Here is a 23,347-nt window from a genome sequence, read left to right on the forward strand (position 1 = left end):
TATCCCCTCTGTTTTGGACGATATCTCCCTTTTGGAATGGGAGTATTTACCCAATGCCTGTATCCTCATTGTATCTTGGAAGTAACTAACTTATTTTTTATTTTACAGCCTCATACGTAGAAGGAACTAGGCTCATCTCAGATGAGATTTTGGACTTTTGAGTTAATGCTGAAATGAGTTAAGACTTTGGAGGACAGTTTGGAAGGCATGATTATATTTTGGAATGTGAGAAAGACATGAGATTTTGGAGGGGGTAGGGGCAGAATGATATGGTTTGGCTCTGTGTCCCAGCCAAATCTTATGTTTAATTGTAATCCCCAATGTTGGCCCAGCATGGTGGCTCAAGCCTGTAATCCCAGCACTTTGGGAGGTCGGGGCAGGCAGATCACTTGAGGTCAGGAGTTTGAGACCACCCTGACCAAAATGGTGAAACTCTGTCTCTACTAAAAAGGCAAAAATTAGCTGGGCGTAGTAGCGAACGCCTATTAGTTCCAGCTACTCAGGAGGCTGAGGCAGGAGAATCACTTGAACCTGGGAAACAGAGGTTGCAGTGAGCCGAGATCACGTCACTGAACTCCAGCCTAGGTGACAGAGTGAGACTTCATTTCAAAACAAAACAAAACAAAATCCCCCATGTTGGAGATGGGGCCTGGTGGGTGGTGATTAAATCATGGGAGCAGATTTCTTCTTGGTGCTGTTCTCATGCTAGTAAGTGAATTCTCACGATATCTGGTTGTTTACAAGTGTGTGGCACCTCCTCTTCTCTCTTCCTGTATCTCCAGTCATGTGAAGGGCTTCCTCCCCCTCACCTTCTATCATGATTGTAAGTTCCCTGAGGCCTCCCCAAAAGCTGATGCCACCATGCTTTCTGTACAGCCTGTGGATCCATAAGCCAATTAAACCTCTATTCTTTGTAAATTACCCAGTCTGTTTTTTAGAGCAATGAGAGAATGCACTAATACAAGCATGGAAGAGACAAAACCACGAGAGATCCTCTATATCACTCACCATGTTTTGTAGCACACTGCATACTTTTATCATATCAGTTATTGCTCTGTACTGTAACATGGAGTTTGCCTATCTGTTTGATTCATGGTGTTTTAGGTCAAGGTGTGGTATGGATTTCTAGTGTGCATTAATATCTAATGGAGTTTTCTCTCCCTTCAGGTACACAGGATAATTATACTTTCCTTTATAATTAGGCTGCAGATGGTGCCACAGTTATGGCTAATTGGTTTAAAAAAATCAGTTCCAGTCTTTTCTTCCCCTGACAGGTTATCACATATACACATTCTAAATGGTGTAGCTTCAAGAGAGTGAAAAGTCTATCAGCCTCTGTCCCTGGGTGATTGTGCAGAGCCTCTGAAATTTGCCAGCCTCTGTAACTGCAGCATAGCCCAACCTACTAGGATGAATAAAAAAAAAAAAAAAAAATTAACCTTACTTTGATGGTCGATGTGGAAACAGTAAAATAAAATAAAACATTTTAATATAGCTGGGAAGGATGGTAACCATATTATACAATGACAAGACATTTGGAATAACTGTCATGTTTCACAAATTATTCATTAGAACATAGAACAAATGAACTTGTAGACAAAAAGAAGTTAGAAAGCAAAGTAGAAAATGAAAATGTTATTAGGTTGGTGCAAAAGTAATTGTGTTTTTTGCAACAATTTCATTGCAAAAATCTCAATTACTTTTGCATCAACCTAATGGTAATTGTGTTAGTTGTTATTTGTTGTGTTTGGCATAGTATTACCAGCAAAAGAAGAACTCTGAAAATAATTGGTTAGTTTCAAAGCAAATAATAATAATAATGGAAATAGAAAAGTCCAGAAATTCCAGTGTGTAAAAGACTACTTCTGAGCTCCAAATATAAAAGGCAAGAGTGATAAGACTTTAAGGAATGAATGCCCAATAAAACTTTTAATCTGATTTAAATTTCCTCTGGGAAAAGTTTGCTTAAGAGTGTGGCACCTAGTAAAACCTTTTAATTTAATAAAGTAACTCAGAACAAAAATCCCATTAAGTTTGTGGCCTTCCAAGAGACCATACTAACAGCCTCATCTCAAGGCAGTCCCCATTAAATTGAGGGAGAGAAGGGAGGTTCACAAAGTCTCTCTCTCTCTCTCCTCTCTCTCTATATATATGTGATATATATATGCTATATTATATATCATAAAACTAAATATAAATATGTAATATATCAATATATAACAAATAATAAAATGAAAACATACAGCATAGTGTAATCCATAATATTTTTATAATTTATATAATGTTTGAGAATATAACTTGAAAAGAACTGGTGCTTTAGCTGCTGATTTTTTTGCCATAAGGATATGTTTATTTTACAAGTGATTTTAATTCTTTAGCCACAATGTCCCTATATTTTTACATTACCCCGTATTTTTCTATAGTATTTATACATTAGATACAGAATTTTTAGAAGTTAAAAGGAAAAAACACATTCTTTTGCTGAGCAATAGCTTATTATATTTAACTTAAAAAAGTATTAGCTTGTTGAATATCAAAACTTGAAGCTGCTGGGAATCACATTTATTTTTAGGTTCCAAAATAGTTCTGAGTCCTCAATAGGAAAGCCTCTTTTATAAACTATAACAAAACTCTCATCTGAAAATTAAATGCTATAAAATTGACACAACTATATCTATATTGAATGTCTTTATAATATCCAGAAACCTTCTGGGTTTTTAGAAATGACAATGAAAATAGATTTACATTCTGGCTTTATAAATCAATTTTTATTTTAGAAAATGTTGAACATATAGAGAATACTTAGAATATACAACACCACGTATTCAACATCTTTAATATCATTTAGCCAATAATGTTCTAGTATATATCTCTAAAATTCACACCTAAAGAAACCACAGAAAACATGTTTATCACATATTAACATTTAATAATAATGTCTACAGTAAAGTATCACTGAGCCTATTTCTCCAATTTCTTCATGAACATTTATTACAAACTTTTTTCAAATCAGAATCCAAAGAGGATCTACACATGCCATATTCCTGGAGTGTTTCCTAAGTGTATATTACTCTATATGTTCACTGTATTTGTGGGAAAAGGCCACTGGTAGTCCTGAGATCAGCAGGGATCAGCATCATCTGGGAACATCATCGGGAACTTAAATTGAACTTAAACTTAGAAATGTAAGTTCTTAAGGAACGCCCCAAACCTATTGAACCTGAAACTCTAGAGTTAAGAGCCCAACAATCTGCTGATGCACGCTAAAGTTTAAAACCTACTACTATAGTTCTACACACTCAAGATTTCATAGATTGTATTTTCATGATACTATTTAATATGTTGATCTATCTCCCGTATGTCATACAGATTGCGGTTCTCAGGTACAGTTGTTTGGTAATGAAAATTCACATATAGTGGGCTTCTTTAACTTTCCATAGAATCATATACAGAGATTCATAATGTCCCGTTGTCTCCTTTTACAGTGATAAAAAGTTTGATCAGTAAGTCAAGTGTGTCAGCTTCATTCATCAATTCATTATTAAATTATCCATCAGCTTTTCACATAATAGTTTCAGCATTCATTTACGATCATTTCTCAAATCTGTGATTTCACTAGACTTTGCAAAATGGGAATATACTAATTCTTTCAATTTGTTATTTGTTAGCAAAAGTAATTTTTAAAAACTTTTTGCACTATTTGGCTACCCTGAGTACAATTTGCACAAGAGAAGCAAGAAAACTGCCCGACTCTTTCCTTCATTTGCCAGTTTCCAAAACTGGTTCCACAGAAACCTGCAAACTGAAGTTGTTTTTTTTAACTCAACATAATTAATTCATGAATTTGCCATGTGTTTCTATCCACTGTAGTTATTACTACTTTTGATGCTCATATTATCTGAACTTTGGCTAGCAGGAAACTCTTTAGGCATCTGAATCCTTTTAACATGATGCAAATCATTTCTTTTTATAGCTTCCCTGTTTTCTGGCATGACAACATGCTCCAGGCTCATTTTGCACATTTTGTTTACCACTCCCCCCTTTTTTTTATTATTATTATTTCTCCAAGAATCTCTGGTTGCCTTAATTGGAAAAATCATAGAGTTCATCATTGCAAATTTAGGACAACTCATCACATATATGTTTGTCTTTTTTTTTTTTTTCAGTGCAAATCAAGAAAACAGATTTACAGATTTTAGAATTTATATCATAAATTCTTACTGATATTTTCCCTTTAAAATTAGTTCAGAGTATTAAGTATCTGTTTAATTATACTGAAAGTCTTAGCTTCCAATGACATTAACACAAATATTTATTTGCTTTCTCTGGCAATATCTACACAAATCTTCAGAATAAAATGATCAATATGGTTAGTAAAAATATAATCATAAGTCAGTTTAATGTTTCTTTGCATTTTCTTTCGTCCTTAGGCTAATCCCTACTAAGGATACGTAGTTAACTCATTTTAAAGTCATTTGAAATAATTATGTGTGAGTGTAGGCCTCTGACAAGATACACAGTTCAGATGGTATAATTTTTGTTTTTTTTATTTTTAAGTATTGATTTTTCATTTTGATTTCATTTTGTTTATAATATGTAAGACAGTTATATACTACCAAAGTCAAATTTATAAGCATGGTAATCTGTCTTCCATTTCCTTCCACTACACCCTGTCCCTACCACTTTTTATTGAGGTGAACATTTTGCTAATTTGTTTTAGTATTACCTTATTTTTTTGTAAAGAAAAAAATAAATATGTATAGATATAGATATATCAATTTTTCTTATTTAAGTGCAAGTTAGCGTACCATACAAATTGTTATATATGTGCCCTTTCTCACTTCATAACGTGTTTTGGATGTCATTCCATAATAGCATACAGAGGTCTTCCTTATTTCTTTTTACACTTGTACAGTATTTAATTGTTTGGTTGCTCAATCATTTTCTTAAACAGTCCCCTATTACTGGACATTCAGATTGTTTCCACTTGTTTGCAATGATAAAACCAGTGCTGTAAGAAATAATTATGTGGATACATATTTTTATATATATATATATTTTAATTTGTAAAGAACAGAAATATATTTCTTACAGTTCTGGAGGATGGGAAGTCTAAGATCAAGGAGCTGGCACTTGTTGACTAGGGCTTAATTGCTGTGTTCTCACATACAGAAGGCACACTAGCAGGATGCTCCCTGAAGCCTCTTTTATTAAGGGCCTTCATCCCAGTCCTGAGAGAATCCCTCATGGCCTAGTGATCTCTTAAAGGGCCCACCTCTTGATGCTGTCACATTGGCAATACTTGAATTTGAGGGGACATATTCAAGCCACAGCAAACTGAACATTTCTCCCATGCCAGATAGCACCATGTTCTTTGTCAGTAGGTATTGGTAGAGGGGCACTGCAGAATAAAGGGGCTTCTCTTGCTTCTAAGATGATACTGTGACAGTTAATTTTATGTGTCAACTTGACTGGGCCACAGGGTGCCTAGCTACTGGGTCATACTTTTTTTTTTTTTTTTAAGAGATTTAACTTCTGCTCTGATTTTCCAATGATAAGGTCAAACATTATGCTAGGTGTTTCTGTGAGGGTGTTTTTACATGAGATTGACATTTAAATCAGTGAACTTTGAGTAATGCAGACTGCCCTCCTCAATGTTAGTAGGCTTGATCTAGTCAGGTGAAGGTCTGAAGAGAAGAAACGACTGTCCTCTTCCAAGAACAAGAGAATCCTCCAACAGATACCTTTGGATTGGACCTGCACCATCAGCTTTCCTGGGTCTCAAGCCTCCTGCCTCACACTCCAGCTTCTGGACTTGCTAGACTTAATAATAATCACACAAGCCAATCCTTTTAAGGGAGTTTGTCTGGAGAATCTTGACAAACACAAACATCTACTGAGAGTTCCTGTCCAAGTTTTGCTCACACCCTAGCAAGAGGCTTCTGGCTTACCAGTAGAAGGTGTGAGGTTCTTTGCTTGTAAGACTGATCCACCAGCTGTACACCAGCTCTGGCCCAAGGCGAAACAGGGAATTTCCCCATCACTGAGTAGGCTATAGCCACTCTCTCTCCATCAGGCCTGACTTCACTATGGGTAACGGGAGCCCCTTTCAAGGTTATTCTTTACTTGGGTACTCTCAGTCCTAGAACATCGTAGTTCTCTTTCATCCCTCTTAAAAGCTAATACCATTATCAGTTAACAGTTTTTTATATTAAAATTATCCCTGTTCAAGTTAATGGTATGGTTTCTGTCTCCTGACTAGATATCAGGATCCAGTATTTACTGTCATATTTCTACTACTTTATGTTTAAAGTTTTTCATAATATTTAAACTGAATTTTTGATCATTCATTAAATACTTACACAGAACAGGACAAAGGATGATTTTCCTTTGTCTACTTATTGTAAGGAAGTGTCCAAGATTTATCACTACATCGTGATTACTGGTGGTCACCGACTTATGATGGTTTTAGGATTTTTTGACTTTATGATGGGTTTACAGGGATGCAGCCCCATTTCAAGCTGAGGAGCTCCTTAGGACTTACAAATTATGCCTCTTTCATACCACGGTAAAATTGGAAAATTGTTACATCAGGCTGTCATTAAGTAGGAGGCTGCTGTGTTGCTAACGTTATATGCATTTTTAACTTATGATGGGTTTACTGGGAATTAACCACAATGTAAATCGAGGACCATCTGTATATTGTATGATTTTTGCTAATGCATTGAGAGAGATCTGTGTAAATTATCTATGACTTCAAAATATGCATATTACCTCCAACTGTGTTAACTCATGTTTTTTAAGAGAATAAGGGTATTTTCACCCTATGTGGATGTGCTGTAGAATTTTTCTAAGCTACAAAAGTCTATAAATAACAAATCAACTTAAACTTTTTGGGAAATAATTTCTACTAAAGATTCATAATCGGCGTATTCCTTCAATGACTGTACAAGTTCATCCAGTAGATCATCTCCTTGCATAAAAGTTTCAAGATCATGCAGTGTCTTGCTTATTCTGTGATCTGTGACCCGGTTCTGTGGAAAATTATATGTTCTTATTTTCTCTGATCTTCCTTTACTTCCAATCCGAATTTTTCTAGCATTCTGTCTTTTATTTGTTTCTTTTTCTAGATGCATGCTGTACAGTTTGGCACGTAACTTTGTCATAGCCAGCTCTCTATTTTTCAGTTGAGATCTCTCTTGTTGACATTTAGAAACAACACTTGTTGGAAGATGAACTATCCGGACAGCACTGTCTGTGGTATTTACATGCTGCCCCCCAGCTCCACTGGCTCGCTTAGTGTCAATTCTCAAATCTTTCGGATTAATCACGAGATTAATCTCAGTAGGCTGGGGTAATATCGCTACAGTCATGGTGCTAGTATGGATGCGGCCTTGCTTTTGTGTCTTTGGCACTCTTTGTACTCTGTGCACACCTCCTTCAAATTTCATGTGCCTATAGGCTTCTGTACCCCCAATACTGGCAGATGCATGTCTAAGGCCACCTATTTCACTTGGAAAATACTCCAGGGTTTCGAAATGCCGTCTTTTAAATGCAGCATATTGTTGATACATAACAAATATCTCTAAAGTAAACAACATTGCCTCCTGACCTCCAACTCCTGCAGTTCATTTTCATCTGTTTCTTCTGAGGGAACCAAAAGTAAAATAATCTGATGCTTCAGCTGAGTTATTTCTTTTTGACACAGAGTTATTTCATTCTCTGCAAGTTTCCTTAAATCTTCATTCTCATCGTGCAGCAAGGGCTCGGTCTCCCGCAGCTCCTGCTCCTTCTCGTTCAGCAGTTTGATCACTGCCGCCAACTCCGGCCTCCTGACCTTCAAATGGGCTTCAGACCCCGCCTGGCGCTGGAGGAAGGTCCGCAAGGGCCCGCCCTGGGCGAACAGCTCCTGCAGCGGCGGGCTACTGGAGCTCAGGGGCCGGCGGGCTGGGCCAATGGCCCCGCGGGGCCAGAGCCACCGGGCAGCGCCCCACAGAAGCCGGGACCGCCCATATTTTTATATTTTTTTTGCTAGATGACTTTGAGATGGATTCTTAGAAGTGGACTCTGAGTCAAAAGTAAATAAATGTGTTTGGCCATTGTGACGGTTAATACTGAGTGTCAACTTGATTGGGCTGAAGGATGCAAAGTATTGTTTCCGGGTGTTGCCAGGATAAATTAACATTTGCATCAGTGGGCTGGGAGAGCAAGACTCACTCTTAGGAAGACACACCCACAATGTGGGTGGGCACCATTCAATTGCCTGCCAGTGTGGCTAGAAAAATCAGGAGAAGAAGGTGGAAGAAGCTGACTTGCTGAGTCTCCCAGCCTTCATCTTTCTTTTGTGTTGGATGCTTCCCACCCTTAAACATGAGAGTCCAAGTTAGTTGGCTTTTGGACTCGTGAACTTATACTAGCGTCTTGCCAGGGGCTCTCGGACCTTCAGACATAGACTGAAGGCTGCAATGTTAGCTTCCCAACTTTTGAGATTTTTGGGACTTGGACTTGGCCACTACTGGCTTCCTTGCTGCTCAACTTGCAGATAGCCTATTGTGGGACTTCACCTTGTTACTGTATGAGTCATGTCTCCTAATAAACTCCCTTTCATATATACATATATCCTATTAGTTCTATCCCTCTAGACAACCCTATCACAGCCGTCCCACAAAAATGTGATGGACCCTCACCCAAAATTTGGTTTGGATATCAAGGCTGATGGTGCCACATATGCACCAAGATGGTATAAAAAGTTCTATTAATCACACAATGAGTTTTTCTGACAAGAACAGGGCAACGTTTCAAACATAAATAAGGATGGCTTGAGAAACTGGAGGAAGGAGACTAGTTTGTTTTTTATGGTAGCTGGGAGTGGGGTTAGGGTAAGAATTATTGCGTAGGGGCTAGCACTTGTGTGTTTTGAACTTCCTACTGATATCAAAGGTAAGAGCACACAGGCTTCCTCATCAGCTTGCCCAGATGTGTGTGGAAGGGCAAGTGGGAGTGGTGAGGCTTAAAAGTTGTCTGCTGTCCATTACAAAAAATTGAGTCAGACTCTTTTTGTTACATCTTGACAAATTTTACTCCAAAGAGGTTGTACCCTTTTGTAGTTCAGATTGCCTATTTTTTCCATAGCTTTGCCAAACAAACAAACAAACAAACAAAACTCTGTGGTCAGGCTTTTGAATTGTTAACAATCTGGTAAGTGAGAAATGGAATGACCATGTAATTTTAATGTTAATGTATTCTGTGAGGTTGTATACATTTTTATATGTTTAAGCTGTGGCTAATATGCTCTGCTCTTATGCCTATTTTCTATAAGGCTATTGCTGTTTTCTTCTCTTGTTTTACAAGCTCTTTGTATATTACTGACACTATTTTTCTGTTATATAACTTACATAATTTTTTCTTTTTTTTTTTGCTGATGGTGTTTTCTTTCTGACAAAAGATTTTTTAATTAAATGTTATCAAATGTATTACTATTTTCTCTTACAGAATCTGAATTTTGGTCTCTATTAAGAAAATAACTCTTCTAAATTTGCATCTGAGATTATTATACATTTTTCTGTACTTTATTCATCCATTAAGAATTCTATATTGTCTCTATTAATCTCCCCCTAGTCATATCTATGTCTTTTAACACTGTTTAAATAAAATAACACATAAAACTAAAAGTGGAATTGTCCAGTCTTCATAATAAAATCCATCAATTACTTTGGTAAAATGGGTCTAGAAATCAGATAGAGCTCAGCAAAACTGATTAATCATGCCCATGTGACTCATTTTATGTTAAACCTAATGGTTTATTTAACTGACAGCTAGTGTCTCCTTTTAGGATGATTTGAACAGTAATTTAGTGTAATTTGAGTTGATAAAGTACTGATGATATAACACAAAGATCTGTGTTCATCAATTGGTAGCTATATTTAAGGAAAGATGATTTTCTGGCATTCCCAAATTCTGTACTTTCGAGGTATTCTGTTGCCTAAAGTGAATGTGGTATAAAGAAGCTGTCATTAAATCCTAATGGTTCAAGGAAACCCAATCTTATATAACTTGCCAAGGAATACACAGCCAAATAGTATTCAATCTCTGAGGGAAAACAGCTGTGTTTTGACGTTTTGCATATACTTTTAAAGTAAAACAAAAAATATTTGCTTAAACTGTCCTTTTAGATGCTCAGAGTACTTATTGTTTCAAAAGTTTTTTTTTTCTAAAACACGATGCAGTATGTTCTTTTGCTTTAAAGCAGGTATGCAGTAATTTTGACATGGTATTATAAAAATCTACTTTTGAGTCACCTAGCTTCAGAAATCACCTAAACAGTTTACATCTGAAAAGCACATTTACACAACTGAACTGTTACATTACAACAAACCTCTTCTACTAGCATTCTCCTTTAAGAGCAAGAAAAAAAAGGAAGTTTGGCAACATGATTTAACAGCTGCATATAGTATTTATGCTAAAGAAATCACATAGCAGATTTTCAATTACCCGCAGAAGGAGGTCCAAGGAGAGCACACAATTAAGCTACACGGATAATCATCTCAACCATGAGTTTCAACCATCTGAGCTGTTAGTAATTGGCCAATTTTTATTTCACTACTACCCTGGCTGTTCTCCCCAGGAACATTACAAGAGATATTCAATAATGAGGAACAACTGTGAATTATTAATAACTTGAAATATTCCACATACTGAATGAATATTGCATATGAATTGTTCTTAAATGAGAAACATGATATATCAATGAACAACAAGAGATAGAAATTGTTGATAGGACAAAGTTAATATAAACACTTTGAAGGATAGAAAGGAGCTTATGTGGGACGGAGCAGCATACTCAAGGGACAAATAGCTAAACATTCCCATAGTTTCTTCCACAATAAAATAATGCAATCTTTTCATGAACACACTGTATTTTCTATGTTTCTATACCCTGAAAGCATTATATGAAGTGGTCATTGACATATGAAGACTCAGAAATAATCATGTGACTATTATAATTTATAGCAAATGTTGAATGGACAGTTTTTAAAAATTTTGTAGTGTTTCTGTGATCCATAATACATGGCTATCTTGAAAGTTAGCGATTACTTCTTGCACTTTTTTCCTGCTTGTGAAAACTTCAAATTGATTCTTTTTCTAATATTTAGTTCATCCTCCAAATAATTACTTAACTTTTATCAGCAGCATCTTTTTATTTTAATTGGATCATGATACTATGCCAAAGAGTGATTTAAAAATCTTTCAGTGTCAGAAATGTAGTAAGGAGTGGTGGAAATTATGCTAAACTATATTTTACTACAAAGATCATGGTTTCATTTCCAAAATGCCACTGCTGCTCTGTTGCAGTTAATTATTTCCATTAAAAAATGTAAGGCCAAGTTTTGATTTGTGTCAAGCTTTAGAATTGTTAATAATCTGATAACTGAGAAATGGAATCACCATGTAATTTTAATGTTAATATATTTTGTGAGGTTGTATACATTTTCATATGTTTAGCTATGGCTAATATGCTCTTATCTTACGCCTATTTTCCTATAAGACTGTTGCTATTTCTTCTCTCTTTTTTTACAAGCTCTTTGTATATTATTGATATTAACTATTTTTCTGTTATGTAACTTATATGATTTTTAATTTTTTTTTTTTTTTTTTGCTGATGGTGTTTTCTTTCTGACAAAAGTTTTTTTAAATGTTATCAAATTTATTAGTATTTTCCCTTACAGTATCTGAATTTTAAGAAGAAAATAGTCATTTCTCACAGGTAATAGATTAAAGCATCCTTGCCTTCTACTACTGGTATTGTGTTTGATTTAACTTTTCAATCTTTTCAACCTCTGATCTACTTGAAACACATCAGGGTGTATGGTGTGAGGAACAGATCAAATTTTGACTTTTGTGTTTTGCTGTTGTGTAGTTCCAACACCACTAATTTAAAAAGCCCATCTTTTCTCCCAACTGTTGTGAGATGTCATATTTGTCATATATAACTTTTTTTTATTTCTTGACTTTTTTTTCTTGTCCACTGATTCATGTATCTATGTATATGCAAATACTCTACTGATTTAATAAAATAAACATGATAATATATTTTGTCATTTGGTAGGATTTACCCTCCTATCAACATTGCTATTTTTCAAGATCCTCCTAAGTATTCTTACTTGTTGGTTTTACCAAATGAATCCTAAAACCTAGGTTCATAAAAATGCTTGATGGTATTTTTATTGGAATAGTCTTACATTTAGGTAACTCAAGGAAAATTGACATAATAATGTTGATTCTTTATTTTCAAGACCACAGCATTCTACTAATTTTGTACTACTAAAGATATCAGAACTGCTTTTGTAAAAATTATAACCGAGACAATTTTTACAGTGAAAGAGGTATGACCTAACTGACTCCACTTTGCTTCGAACCTCAAAGTTGTCTGTCTTCATTCTTGGGTGTAGGCCAAACTATCTTTGGGAGAAACTTAGTTTATGGTTTAGCTTTGAAACAAAGACAATAGTAGCCCTTTTCCAAAACAGATTCCCTTCCTGCCTGGGTACTACACTGCCTTTGCAAGACTAACAAATTAGTCACAAAATTAGAAATTATGGTTTAGGAATCATGCAGCTGGAGGCTGCAAGATTCTTAACCTCCCCAGATTGCTCCTGGAGATAACATCACTATTGTGAAAGTAAGATCACTGCTTGATGTATTTTGCAGACGTTGCATTCAATGTACCAGCAAACACTATCCAGATTAATCAACTAGCTTGTCTGGTCTTGTGGCCACTCGTCCAGGAACTGACTCAGGTCAAGAGGACAGCTTCGACTCCCTAAGATTTCATCTCCAACCTGACAGTCAGAACTCCCGTCAAATTATCTTCAAAAATTCCAGTCCCTGAATTCTCAGGGAGACTGGTTTCAGTAATAATAAAACTTCGGTTTCCTACACAGCTGGCTCTATGTGAATTACTCTTTCTCTCTTGCAGCTCCCCTGTCTTAATATAACAGCTCCGTCTAGACAGTGGGCAAGGTGAATCTGTTGGGTGGTTACAAGACTATTACAGTAAGTCCTCACTTTATGTCTTTGATAGGTCCATGGAAACAGCTACATTAAATGAAACAATGTATATAACCATTTTTTTATCTTCCCCATTATGTTATTCAAGGACCTGCTGTATGTTGTTTCACTTAATGTTGCAGTTTCCAAGAACCTATCTATGATATTGACAACATACATTACCTATAAAGCATGGAGTTTAACATGAATAGTGTGTGTTCTACATGAGGGAAGGAGAAAGAACCACACATTTGGTAACAACAAGAGGGCAATCCTGCATGAACTTCTGTGGCCACGTTTATTCCGTTTTCCTCTGTTTCTGGGAACACAGGGGAATCGTTTTTCCATCTCTTGCAGTTTAGTGGGGTTATCTGCTATGATGACATATGCATGTATTTTGACTAATACATAGGAACTGTATATTTTCTTTTTATAAACCTGGTGCCCTGTACATTGTATAGACAATTAGAAAATAGGTATTAAAAGAATAAAAGTAATCATAGTAGAAATTCCAGCAGTATTATCTCATGGCCTCACATAATTTTTCCATTGTAAATATAGCTAAGCATGCAAAGTTGTATTATGTATTAGTTTCTCATTAACCTACAATTTTCTTAACACTTCTAAATTTGAATCTGAGATTATTATACATTTTTCTGTACTTTATTCATCCATTAAGAATTCTATATTGTCTCTATTAACCTCCTAGTTATATCTATGCATTTTAACACTGTTTAAATAAAATAACACATAAAACTAAAAGTGGAGTTGTCCAGTCTTCGTAATAAAATCCACCAATTACTTTGGCAAAATGGCTGTAGAAATCAGATAGAGCTCAGCAATAAGACGAAAACTGATTAATCGTGCCCATGTAACTCATTTTACGTTAAACCTAACGGTTTATTTAATTGACAGCTAGTGTCTCCTTTTAGGATGATTTGAACAGTAATTTAGTGTAATTTGAGCTTGATAAAGTACTGATGATATAACAGAAAGATCTGGGTTCATCAATTGGTAGCTATATTCAAGGAAAGATGATTTCTTGGCATTCCCAAATTCTGTACTTTCGAGGGATTTTGTTCCCTAAAGTGAATGTGGTATAAAGAAGCTGTCATTAAATCCTAATGGTTCAAGGAAACCCAAACTTATATAACTTGCCAAGGAATACACAGCCAAATAGTATTCAATCTCTGAGGAAAAGCAGCTGTGTTTTGACGTTTTGCATAAATTTTTAAAGTAAAAAAAAATTTGCTTAAACTGTCCTTTTAGATGCTCAGAGTACTTATTGTTTCAAAAGTTTTTTTCTAAAACAAGATGCAGTATGTTCTTTTGCTTTAAAGCAGGTATGCAGTAATTTTGACATGGTATTATAAAAATCTACTTTTGAGTCACCTAGTTTCAGAAATCACCTAAACAGTTTACATCTGAAAAACACACTTAAACAACTGAACTGAGTTACATTGCAACAAACCTCTTCTACTAGCATTCCCTTTTAAGAGCAAGAAACAAAAAATGAAGTTTGGCAACATGATTTAACAGCTGAATATAGTGTTTATGCTAAAGAAATAACATAGCAGATTTTCAATTACCTACAGAAGGAGGTCCAAGGAGAGCACACAATTAAGCTACACAGATAATCATCTCAACCACGAGTTTCAACCATCTGAGCTGTTAGTAATTAGCCAATTTTTATTTCACTACTACCCTGGCTGTTCACCCCAGGAACATTACAAGAGATATTCAATGATAAGGAACAATAATAACATGAAATATTCCATATACTGAATGAATACTGCATATTAATTCTTCTCAAATGAGAAACATGATATATCAATGAACAACAAGAGATAGAAATTGTTGATAGGACAAAGTTAATATAAACACTTGGCTTGAAGGATAGAAAGGAGCTTATGTGGGACGGAGCAGCATACTCAAGGGACAAATAGCTAAACATTCCCATAGTTTCTTCCACAATAAAATAATGCAATCTTTTCATGAACACACTGTATTTTCTATGTTTCAATAGCCTGAAAGCATTATATGAAATGGTCATTGATGTATGAAGACTCAGAAATAATCATGTGACTATTATAATTTATAGCAAATGTTGAATGGACAGTTTTTAAAAATTTTGTAGTGCTTTTGTGATCCATAATATATTGCGATCTTGAAAGTTAGCAATTACTTCTTGCACTTTTTTCCTGCTTGTGAAAACTTCAAATTGATATTTTTCCTAATATTTAGTTCATCCTCCAAATAATTACTTAACTTTTATCAGCAGCATCTTTTTATTTTAATTGGTTCATGATACTATGCCGAAAAGTGATTTAAAAATCTTTCAGTGTCAGAAATGTAATAAGGAGTGGTGGAAATAACGCTAAACTATATTTTACTACAAAGATCATGGTTTCATTTCCAAAATGCCACTGCTGCTCTGCTGCAGTTAATTATTTCCATTTGAAAATACAAGGCCACGATTACCAGGTCTTCCATTATTTCTAAAAGAAACCACTAACAGCATGATTTTAATGGTTACAAAGATTAACATTTTTATCATTTTTGTGTTCTTTACACTTAAGGAACAAAATTGCATAGTACAGACAATCTATCCCTTAAATTTGTGTGGACACATTGTTTCATACTTTGGTTCAATAACTAATTACATATTTTAACTTGCCCTTTCTCATTGTTAATGCCACATGCTTACCACAAAGACAATACCCGTTTACTAAGAGAATTTTGTTTGACGCAATAATACCAGTTACCTTGCTTTGATATACAACTTCTCATTGTTCTGCTATACTCTTTTTTTTTTTTCATCGTACCCACAAAACTGGAAACATTTCTCAACAGTTTCCATTAAAAAAAAAAGAAAAAGAAATAATTAGCTCATATTTATATGAAATAGATAATTCATAAATTCTATAGAACACTCAGGACAAACCCTATGAAGATAGCAGAAGAAGCAAGCGTAAAATAAGTACAATCTCTCAAGGATATATTGATTCCCTCATAGCTTAGCTTGCACACAGGCTAATGATGACAATATTGTGGCATGAAACCTAAGAGTGTATGTGGGTATGGGGGTGTATGTGTGTGTTAGAGAGAGCCTGCCTTTTAAATCTACAACAGATAAGTCCAAAAGGTTTACCTTTTACATGCACACACATACTTATCACACACTTACCATCTTAGGATCTTTTAATATCTGTTTATAAAAATGTCTCAGGAGAATGTTAAAGAGTACATTGATTTTCATTTAGGCCCCCTTTTTTTTTTCTAACTACATGCTATAGAAGTGTCTATTGTGAAGTATTTCAGAGAAGATATAACAAATTTTATTTGAATATTTGCTTTATAAAACCAGCTGCATGTGCTATAGACTAGGAAGAGATTGCCTAGGTAAACTTCTGTAGTTCAAATCTTGACGAAAACTAAAGGTTAAATGCTGAGGAGGCATTTCAATTCTAGTGACTCCGTGAGTTCTCTTTAAAATACTTGCACATGCACACCATAAATATGATAGAGAATGTATTTTAACATATTAAGAAGACATAGGAATGTTTAGTATTAATTTAAAACCCCATGGAACAGAAATAGCCATAAAGTCCTGCCCTACCTCACCCACGTGGAGTAAATAGTAGGGGTTGATGCTACTGGCTAACTGAATGCTAAGACTGGAAAAAAGCAAGAGTCTGAAAAGTAAAATATCAAGTGTTAATTTGGACCCAAATCCTGCCACACTTTCTACGAGACAAAATCAGACTCATTGTTTGAGACATAGTTACATATTAGATGCTCGTTGTTAAGCACATACATATTAAGAATTGTTATATCTTCTTGGAGAATTGGTTATTTTATCATTATGTAATGCCCTTCTTTACTGTCGAGATTTTTCCTTACTCTCAAATCCGCTTTGTCTGAAATTAATATAGTTACTGCAGCTTTCTTCTTGTTCGTGTTGTTAGCATGGCATATGTTTCTCCATCACTTTACTTTTATGGATCATAATTTTCTGCTTCTTTGCATATTTAATAATTTACTGTATGGTAGATATCTGTGAATATTATGGTGTTGAATGTCTAAATTTGTTGTCCTACATTAACTAGATTTGAATTATGTTTAGACAAACAGTTAAGTTACTTACAGATCAGTTTAATTCTTCTCTACTGAAAAATCTATCATACAAAGAGTTTTTTCAACCTGATTGGCCAGGATTTAAATGTTTCCCCACCCTGTGTAATTTCTGGGAATGATTCAAGTCAGGACTTTCCAGTTATGTCTTACCTCGTGGAATTTCATCTTATGCATGCACAGCTTTTTATTGAGCAAAAAGTTCAAAGGCTTTTCTATGCAGATTTGTGAAGCTCTTCCTCCATGCTATTTCTTCAACTCTGGTACTCTATTCCACAAATTCCAAAGTTTAGCCATCTAAACTTTCCAAAATTTCAATTCTGGTCTTTTCAATCCAGGGAGATTACTGGTGTTTTCCTGAGTTTACCTTTCCTATTTCTCTGTCTGGGGTATTGTGGTGCTTACCTCCTTTTATTCCTTCACTGATTACAGTTCTATCCTGCATGTTTGCCAATGTCTGCAAACAGTATTTTATCTGTATTTTCTAGTTTTATAACTTTTTCTGAAAGGAGGTCAAGTCCACTACCAGTTATTCTATCAAAGTAGGAAAAATTTCATCTTGCATTTTTAATATACCAAATTTACAATATTTTATAATAAAATAGTCACTTATGATAGTCCATTGTTTTTATTTATTATTATTTGCTTTACTCAGTTTTATTTAACTGTAAAATAGACTTCCTGGAACCACCACCCCCACCCCCGCAATCCACATGGATTTCCCTGTGATCTTCTATGAGGTGTGAGCCTGGGAAGTAGCAGACAATAGCACCTCCTGCTCCAGCAAGAAACTCCCAGGCTCAAGGTGTGGCTTCCATTGAGGAGCCCAGGCTGGGGCCACGACTCTGAGTAACCTCTGTTGGCACATTACCTTCAGCTGTGAGCGGATCAGTCCTGCGGTATTGGTTGGGTGTTGGTTTGTGTGCGGACAAGAGGTGGTTGGTGGCTGGTGAAGGCTAATGGCAGAGTTATCCGCCTACTCTCCCCAGCCACCCCTGCAAGAAGCATGGAAGGGCATATACCAGTCAGGAATGCCCAGTACCTGGTTCCTTGCCTGGTCTGCTTTCTTCCAAGTTTGCCTGGGGCCTAACCCTGCTAGAGGCTATAGCACTTTACTAGCAAGGTCTGCCTTCTTCCAGCCCCTAGGCTGTGGGTGCTGTATACAAGTAGGAACTTCGTTTCCTTCACTTCCCTTTTAACCCCTAGTCAAAGCATTTCAGCCATTTGCTACTTCAATTTCTCCTGTGTTGTACAGAGGCTGGGGGCAGTGCCAGCCTGATTCTTCCCACCTACCTGCCATCTGTTCCCGCCTTCAGATGGATGGACAGTTTGCTGGCTGTTGATAGGAGTGGGGACTGGGCAGGGGCTTCACCTTCTACCCAGGGCTGGGCTGATCCCCCTACTGCAACTAGTTTTTGCTCCCCCATCCCCAGTTGAGGAGTTAAGAGGGTGCAGGCTGGGGTCAGGACAGGCTGCAGATGCTTGTGCCTATAGGGAGTTACTCCAACTCACCTATTCTGTCTAATCCCCCATGTCTTTGCACCAAGTCCTCCACCCCTCCAATTGGGAGGAGACTATTCACCACCTTGTGGTAAGGGACAACATCCTAAGGCTGGTGCCAGTAGTTATGAGTAGCCTACCACCCCTTCCCCTACAGTAACCTCCACCCCTTCAGGATGAGTCAAGGGAAAGTACTGGAGCCGCTGGGTATGAAAAGAAAGGAGGGAAAAAGCATAAAAGGAATACTATAATGTGAAGGTTTGTAAATAGTTCATGATGGTGTCGTGGCAGAGTCTGATTTCTATATAGAGGTAACTTTAAAAAAAAAATACTGTGCAAGATCTGTGCTTCTAGAGTGTGGGAAATGGCTTGCAGAGAGTGGCCCCCAACCTAGAAAGACTGTTGTGTTATTTGTTGAATTTCAGTAAAATGATTTATAGATCTTGAAAATAAATGAACAAAATAGACTTCTTATGTCAATTTTGACTGATTTTGTCAACATCTTTTATGTATAAAGTATATATGTATAAATATGAATATATATGTGGGTGTATTTGTATGTGTGTGTATATATATACACATATATACATACATATCTAAAAATTGTGTGAAATTTTTATCCCACTAAAGACACCACATTTATTTTACCAACATTTCAATGAAGGTATGTATCAAGCCAGGCGCGGTGGCTCACACCTGTAATCCCAGCACTTTGGGAGGCCGAGGCGGGTGGATCACGAGGTCAGGAGTTCAATGCCAACCTTGCCAAAATGGTGAAACCCCATCTCTACCAAAAATACCAAAAAGTGAGCTGGGCGTGGTGGCAGGCGCCTGCAATCCCAGCTATTCAGGAGGCTGAGGCAGAGAATTGCTTGAACCCAAGAGGCGGAGGTTGCAGTGAGCTGAGATCACGCCACTGCACTCCAGCCTGGGCGACAGAGCGAGACTCCGTCCCCGCCCTCACCAAAAAAAAAAAGAAAAGAAAAGAAAAAAGAAAGTATGTATCAAATTAAAAAATGGGAGTTTGAATTGTCTCATGTACTGGTTGGGGGCTGGCTGCTGAGGTATTTGGCTCTTATAATACAGTTATAATGAGCATATGTGTACAGGTGTTTACATGGACATACGTTGTCATTTCTATTGAATGCCTAAAAGTTGAATTGCTGGAAACAAGGATCCTACCGTAATTACTCAGCATATATTTTTATAGAGTCTTCTGGTGGATTTGAGCAAGATGACTGAGTAGAATTGGCCACGTGGAACAGCTCCCACAGAGGGATGGGGATGACTGGTGCACTCCTAACAAATATTCAGATGGGAAGGCTTGGAGAGTGAATGGAGGGAAGACACAGAAGCTAGCCTGAAGTGGGAGGAAGCTGGGAATCCTGCATGGCACTACCAAACACAGGGACTCATTCTGGGCTCCTAGTGACTCTGGGGCAGCCAATGACTTGAAGTGCCAAGGAGCAGCCCACTCTCCCCACAGACCTCTAGAATCCTGGCAGAAATAGACCCCTCTACAACTATAGACACTTGAGTTGGCAGAGAAAGCTGCTTAGAGAAATGGTAGGGGCAGAACTCCAGCCAGTGCAGAGCCCAGAGGGTTTAGTGTGGGAGCATCTGTAGTGGAGCATGGCCAGGGATGCCCATCCCTCACAGGCTCAACTTGTTGCCATAGAAGACTTTAGCACTGGGAGAGCTGTCAAACCTAAATTCTGCTGAGCAGTCTTGCCCATTAGACAGAACCAGTCTGGCCTGAGTATCCCTTGTTGTACTGGCTTCTACTGAGGCCCCAGCTTGGTAATGCCTGCTTTCAGGGCAGCCTTGGGTGCCCAGGGTTTCTGCATTGTAGCTCCTGCACTGGTGGATTGTGCCTGACTGGCAGAGAGCTCCAATGGGGCGGCACCACAGCCATGCACCGGTCCGCCGTATCACTCCCCATACTACAGCTTTCTCCAGGCCCACTGCAATCCTCCACATCCCTTTGCCAGTGTGTGTATGCATGAGTTTTACCTTCCCTGCCCCACCAGCACACGTGTGTGTGTACCCTGACCTAGCTCTGCTGCTGCCTGCAGTGCACCCCATTCCCCTGTCCCACCATTGCGTCAAGACCTTAGCAGGCACAGAGCATCCCATGCCTGCTCCAGCCAACAAGCTGCCATTGTGGCAACACTGTGCCTGAGTGAAACTAGGCACCGAGAACAGTAGGCCCTTCTCCACCCTGAGACGTCACAGAAGGTGCACACAGAACTGCACCTGCAAGTGTCCCAACCCCCTGTTAACATCACCTCCAGTGTGACCATTCACATAGTAGACAAGGGAGGTTCCTTGCAATCGCAGGGCCATCCTGCCTTTACTGCTGCTGTGAATGCCCTTGGGGAGACGAATGCCCTTGAATCCGTTACCACCCTGATGCAGATCATGAGTGTGCATTTCCCCGCCCTGCTGCTACTGCTGGCACATATGAACAACAGTGAATTTTACTGCCACTACCCTGTGAAATGCTTTGGAAGGCATCACCCATCAGAGTGTAGTGACCAGCAGTCCAGAAGCACATTGGCTCCCCCTAGTGCAGTGGGTTCCTAAACTCAAGGAGCCAGAGAAATAAATCAGGGCATGATACAAGTCCCCAAGGTTTAGAACACATAAGCCAAGAGTTGGGAGCTGAATTCTGGCCCCCTGAAGTCTTCCAGAAATGTAACCAGCAGACTGAATCCATCTTACGTAATTAAACCCTCAAAGTCATCAAAAAAGATAAAAGAAAACAAGTCCAAAGGATAGCAATTTCAAAGATTAAACGAACATCAGCCCACAAAGATGAGAAAGAACCAGCACAAGAACAAGAACTCTGACAACTAAAAAAGCCAGAGTGCCTTCTTTCCTATAAACAGCTGCACTAACCCTCCAGGAGGGGTGCTGAACTGAGCTGAGATAGCTGAAATGACAAAATGTGGATAGAAATGGAGATACTGATGTGCAGCAGTATGTTGAAACACAATACAAACAAGCTAAGAATTACAAAAAAATGATACAAGAGCTGACAGACAGAATACTCAGTGTAGAAAAGAATGTAATCACCCTGATAGTGTTGAAAAACATTCTACATGAATTTCATAATGCAATCACAAATTTTAACAGCAGAACAGCCCAAGCTGATGAGAGAATCTCAGAGCTTAAAGACTGGCTTTCTGAAATAAGACAATCAGACAAGAATGGAGGAAAAAAATGAAATGGAACAAACAAAACCTCTGACAAATACAGGATTATGTAAAGAGATCAAATGTACTACTCATTGGTGCCCCTGAAAGAGATGGAGAGAATGGAAGCAACTTGGAAAACATATTGCAGGATGTCATCCATGAGAACTTCCCCAACCTGGCTAGAAAGGCTGACATTCAAATGCAGTAAAGGCAGAGAATTCTAGTAAGATACTTCATTAGAAGGTCATTCCCAACACACATAATCTTCAGATTCCCCAAAGTCAAAATGAAAGAAAAAATGTTAAAGCTAGCTAGAAAGTTCACTTCACCTACAAAGAGAAGTCCATCAGACTAACAACACACCTCTCAGTAGAAACTCTACAAGCCCAAAGAAATTAAGGGGCAAATATTCAACATTCCCAAATAAAAGACATTCTAATCAATAATTTTATATCTAGACAAACTAAGCTTCAAAAGCAAAGGAGAAATAAGATCCTTTTCACAAAAGCAAATGCTGAGGGAATTCTTTACCATGAGACCTGCCTTACAAGAGCTCCTGAAAGAAGCACTAATGAGGGAAAGGAGAAATCACTACAGTCACTACACAAAAGCACACTTAAATACATAGAACACTAACAGTATAAAGCACCCACACAAACAAGTCTGCATAATAACCAGCTAACATCTTGATGACACAATCAAATTCACAAATATCAATGCTAACCTTGAATGTAAATAGACTAAATGACCTAATTAAATAGCACAGAGTGCCAAACTGGATAAAGAACCAAGATTCAATGGTATGTGGTCTTCAAGAGACCTATCTCACACCCATAGGCTCAAAACAAAGAGGTGGAAAAAACTAGAAAGCAAATGAAAAAGAAAAGAAAAGCAGGGGTTGCCATCTTAATATCTGAAAAAAGAACCTAAACTCAAAAGGATAAAAAAAGACATAGAAGAGCATTACATAATAGTAAAGTGTTTAGTTCAACAAGAAGACTTAACTATTTTAAATATATATGCACCCAACACAAGAGTACCTAGATTCTTTAAAAAAGTTCTTAGCAACCTACAAAGAGATTTAGACTCCCACACAATAATAGTGGGAGACTTTAACAGCCCACTGATAATATTAGACAGATCACTGATTGAGATAGAAAATTAACAAAGATATTCAGGACCGGAACTCAGCATGGGATCAAATGAACATGACAGAATTCTCCATCCAAAAACAATAGAATATACATTCTTCTCTGTTGTGGGAAGTCAGGGACCCCGAATGGAGGGACCAGCTGAAGCCATGGCAGAAGAACATAAGTTGTGAAGATTTCATGAACATTTATTAGTTCCCCAAATTAATACTTTTATAATTTCTTACACCTGTCTTTACTGCAATCCCTGAACATAAATTGTGAACATTTCATGGACACTTATCACTTCCCCAATCAATACCCTTGTGATTTCCT

At 37.3% G+C, this 23,347-nt stretch overlaps 1 protein-coding gene and 1 pseudogene across 2 annotated transcripts in view; one reads left to right on the forward strand and one right to left on the reverse strand.

Moving 5' to 3' along the window:
- Positions 1-6,869: 6,869 nt before the first annotated feature.
- Positions 6,870-8,008, reverse strand: LOC698305 (peptide chain release factor 1-like, mitochondrial pseudogene; annotated as a pseudogene). The gene has a single exon (XR_001442040.2). The product of XR_001442040.2 is annotated as a peptide chain release factor 1-like, mitochondrial pseudogene (transcript).
- Positions 7,844-23,347, forward strand: part of TAC4 (tachykinin precursor 4) — a 44,989-nt gene continuing 29,485 nt past the window's right edge. Inside the window, 1 exon segment of the mRNA XM_077988413.1 lies at positions 7,844-8,007. Coding sequence (XP_077844539.1) covers positions 7,844-8,007 — 164 coding nt within the window.

This window comes from Macaca mulatta, chromosome X, assembly GCF_049350105.2.
Source record: "Macaca mulatta isolate MMU2019108-1 chromosome X, T2T-MMU8v2.0, whole genome shotgun sequence".
Taxonomy (NCBI): domain Eukaryota; kingdom Metazoa; phylum Chordata; class Mammalia; order Primates; family Cercopithecidae; genus Macaca; species Macaca mulatta.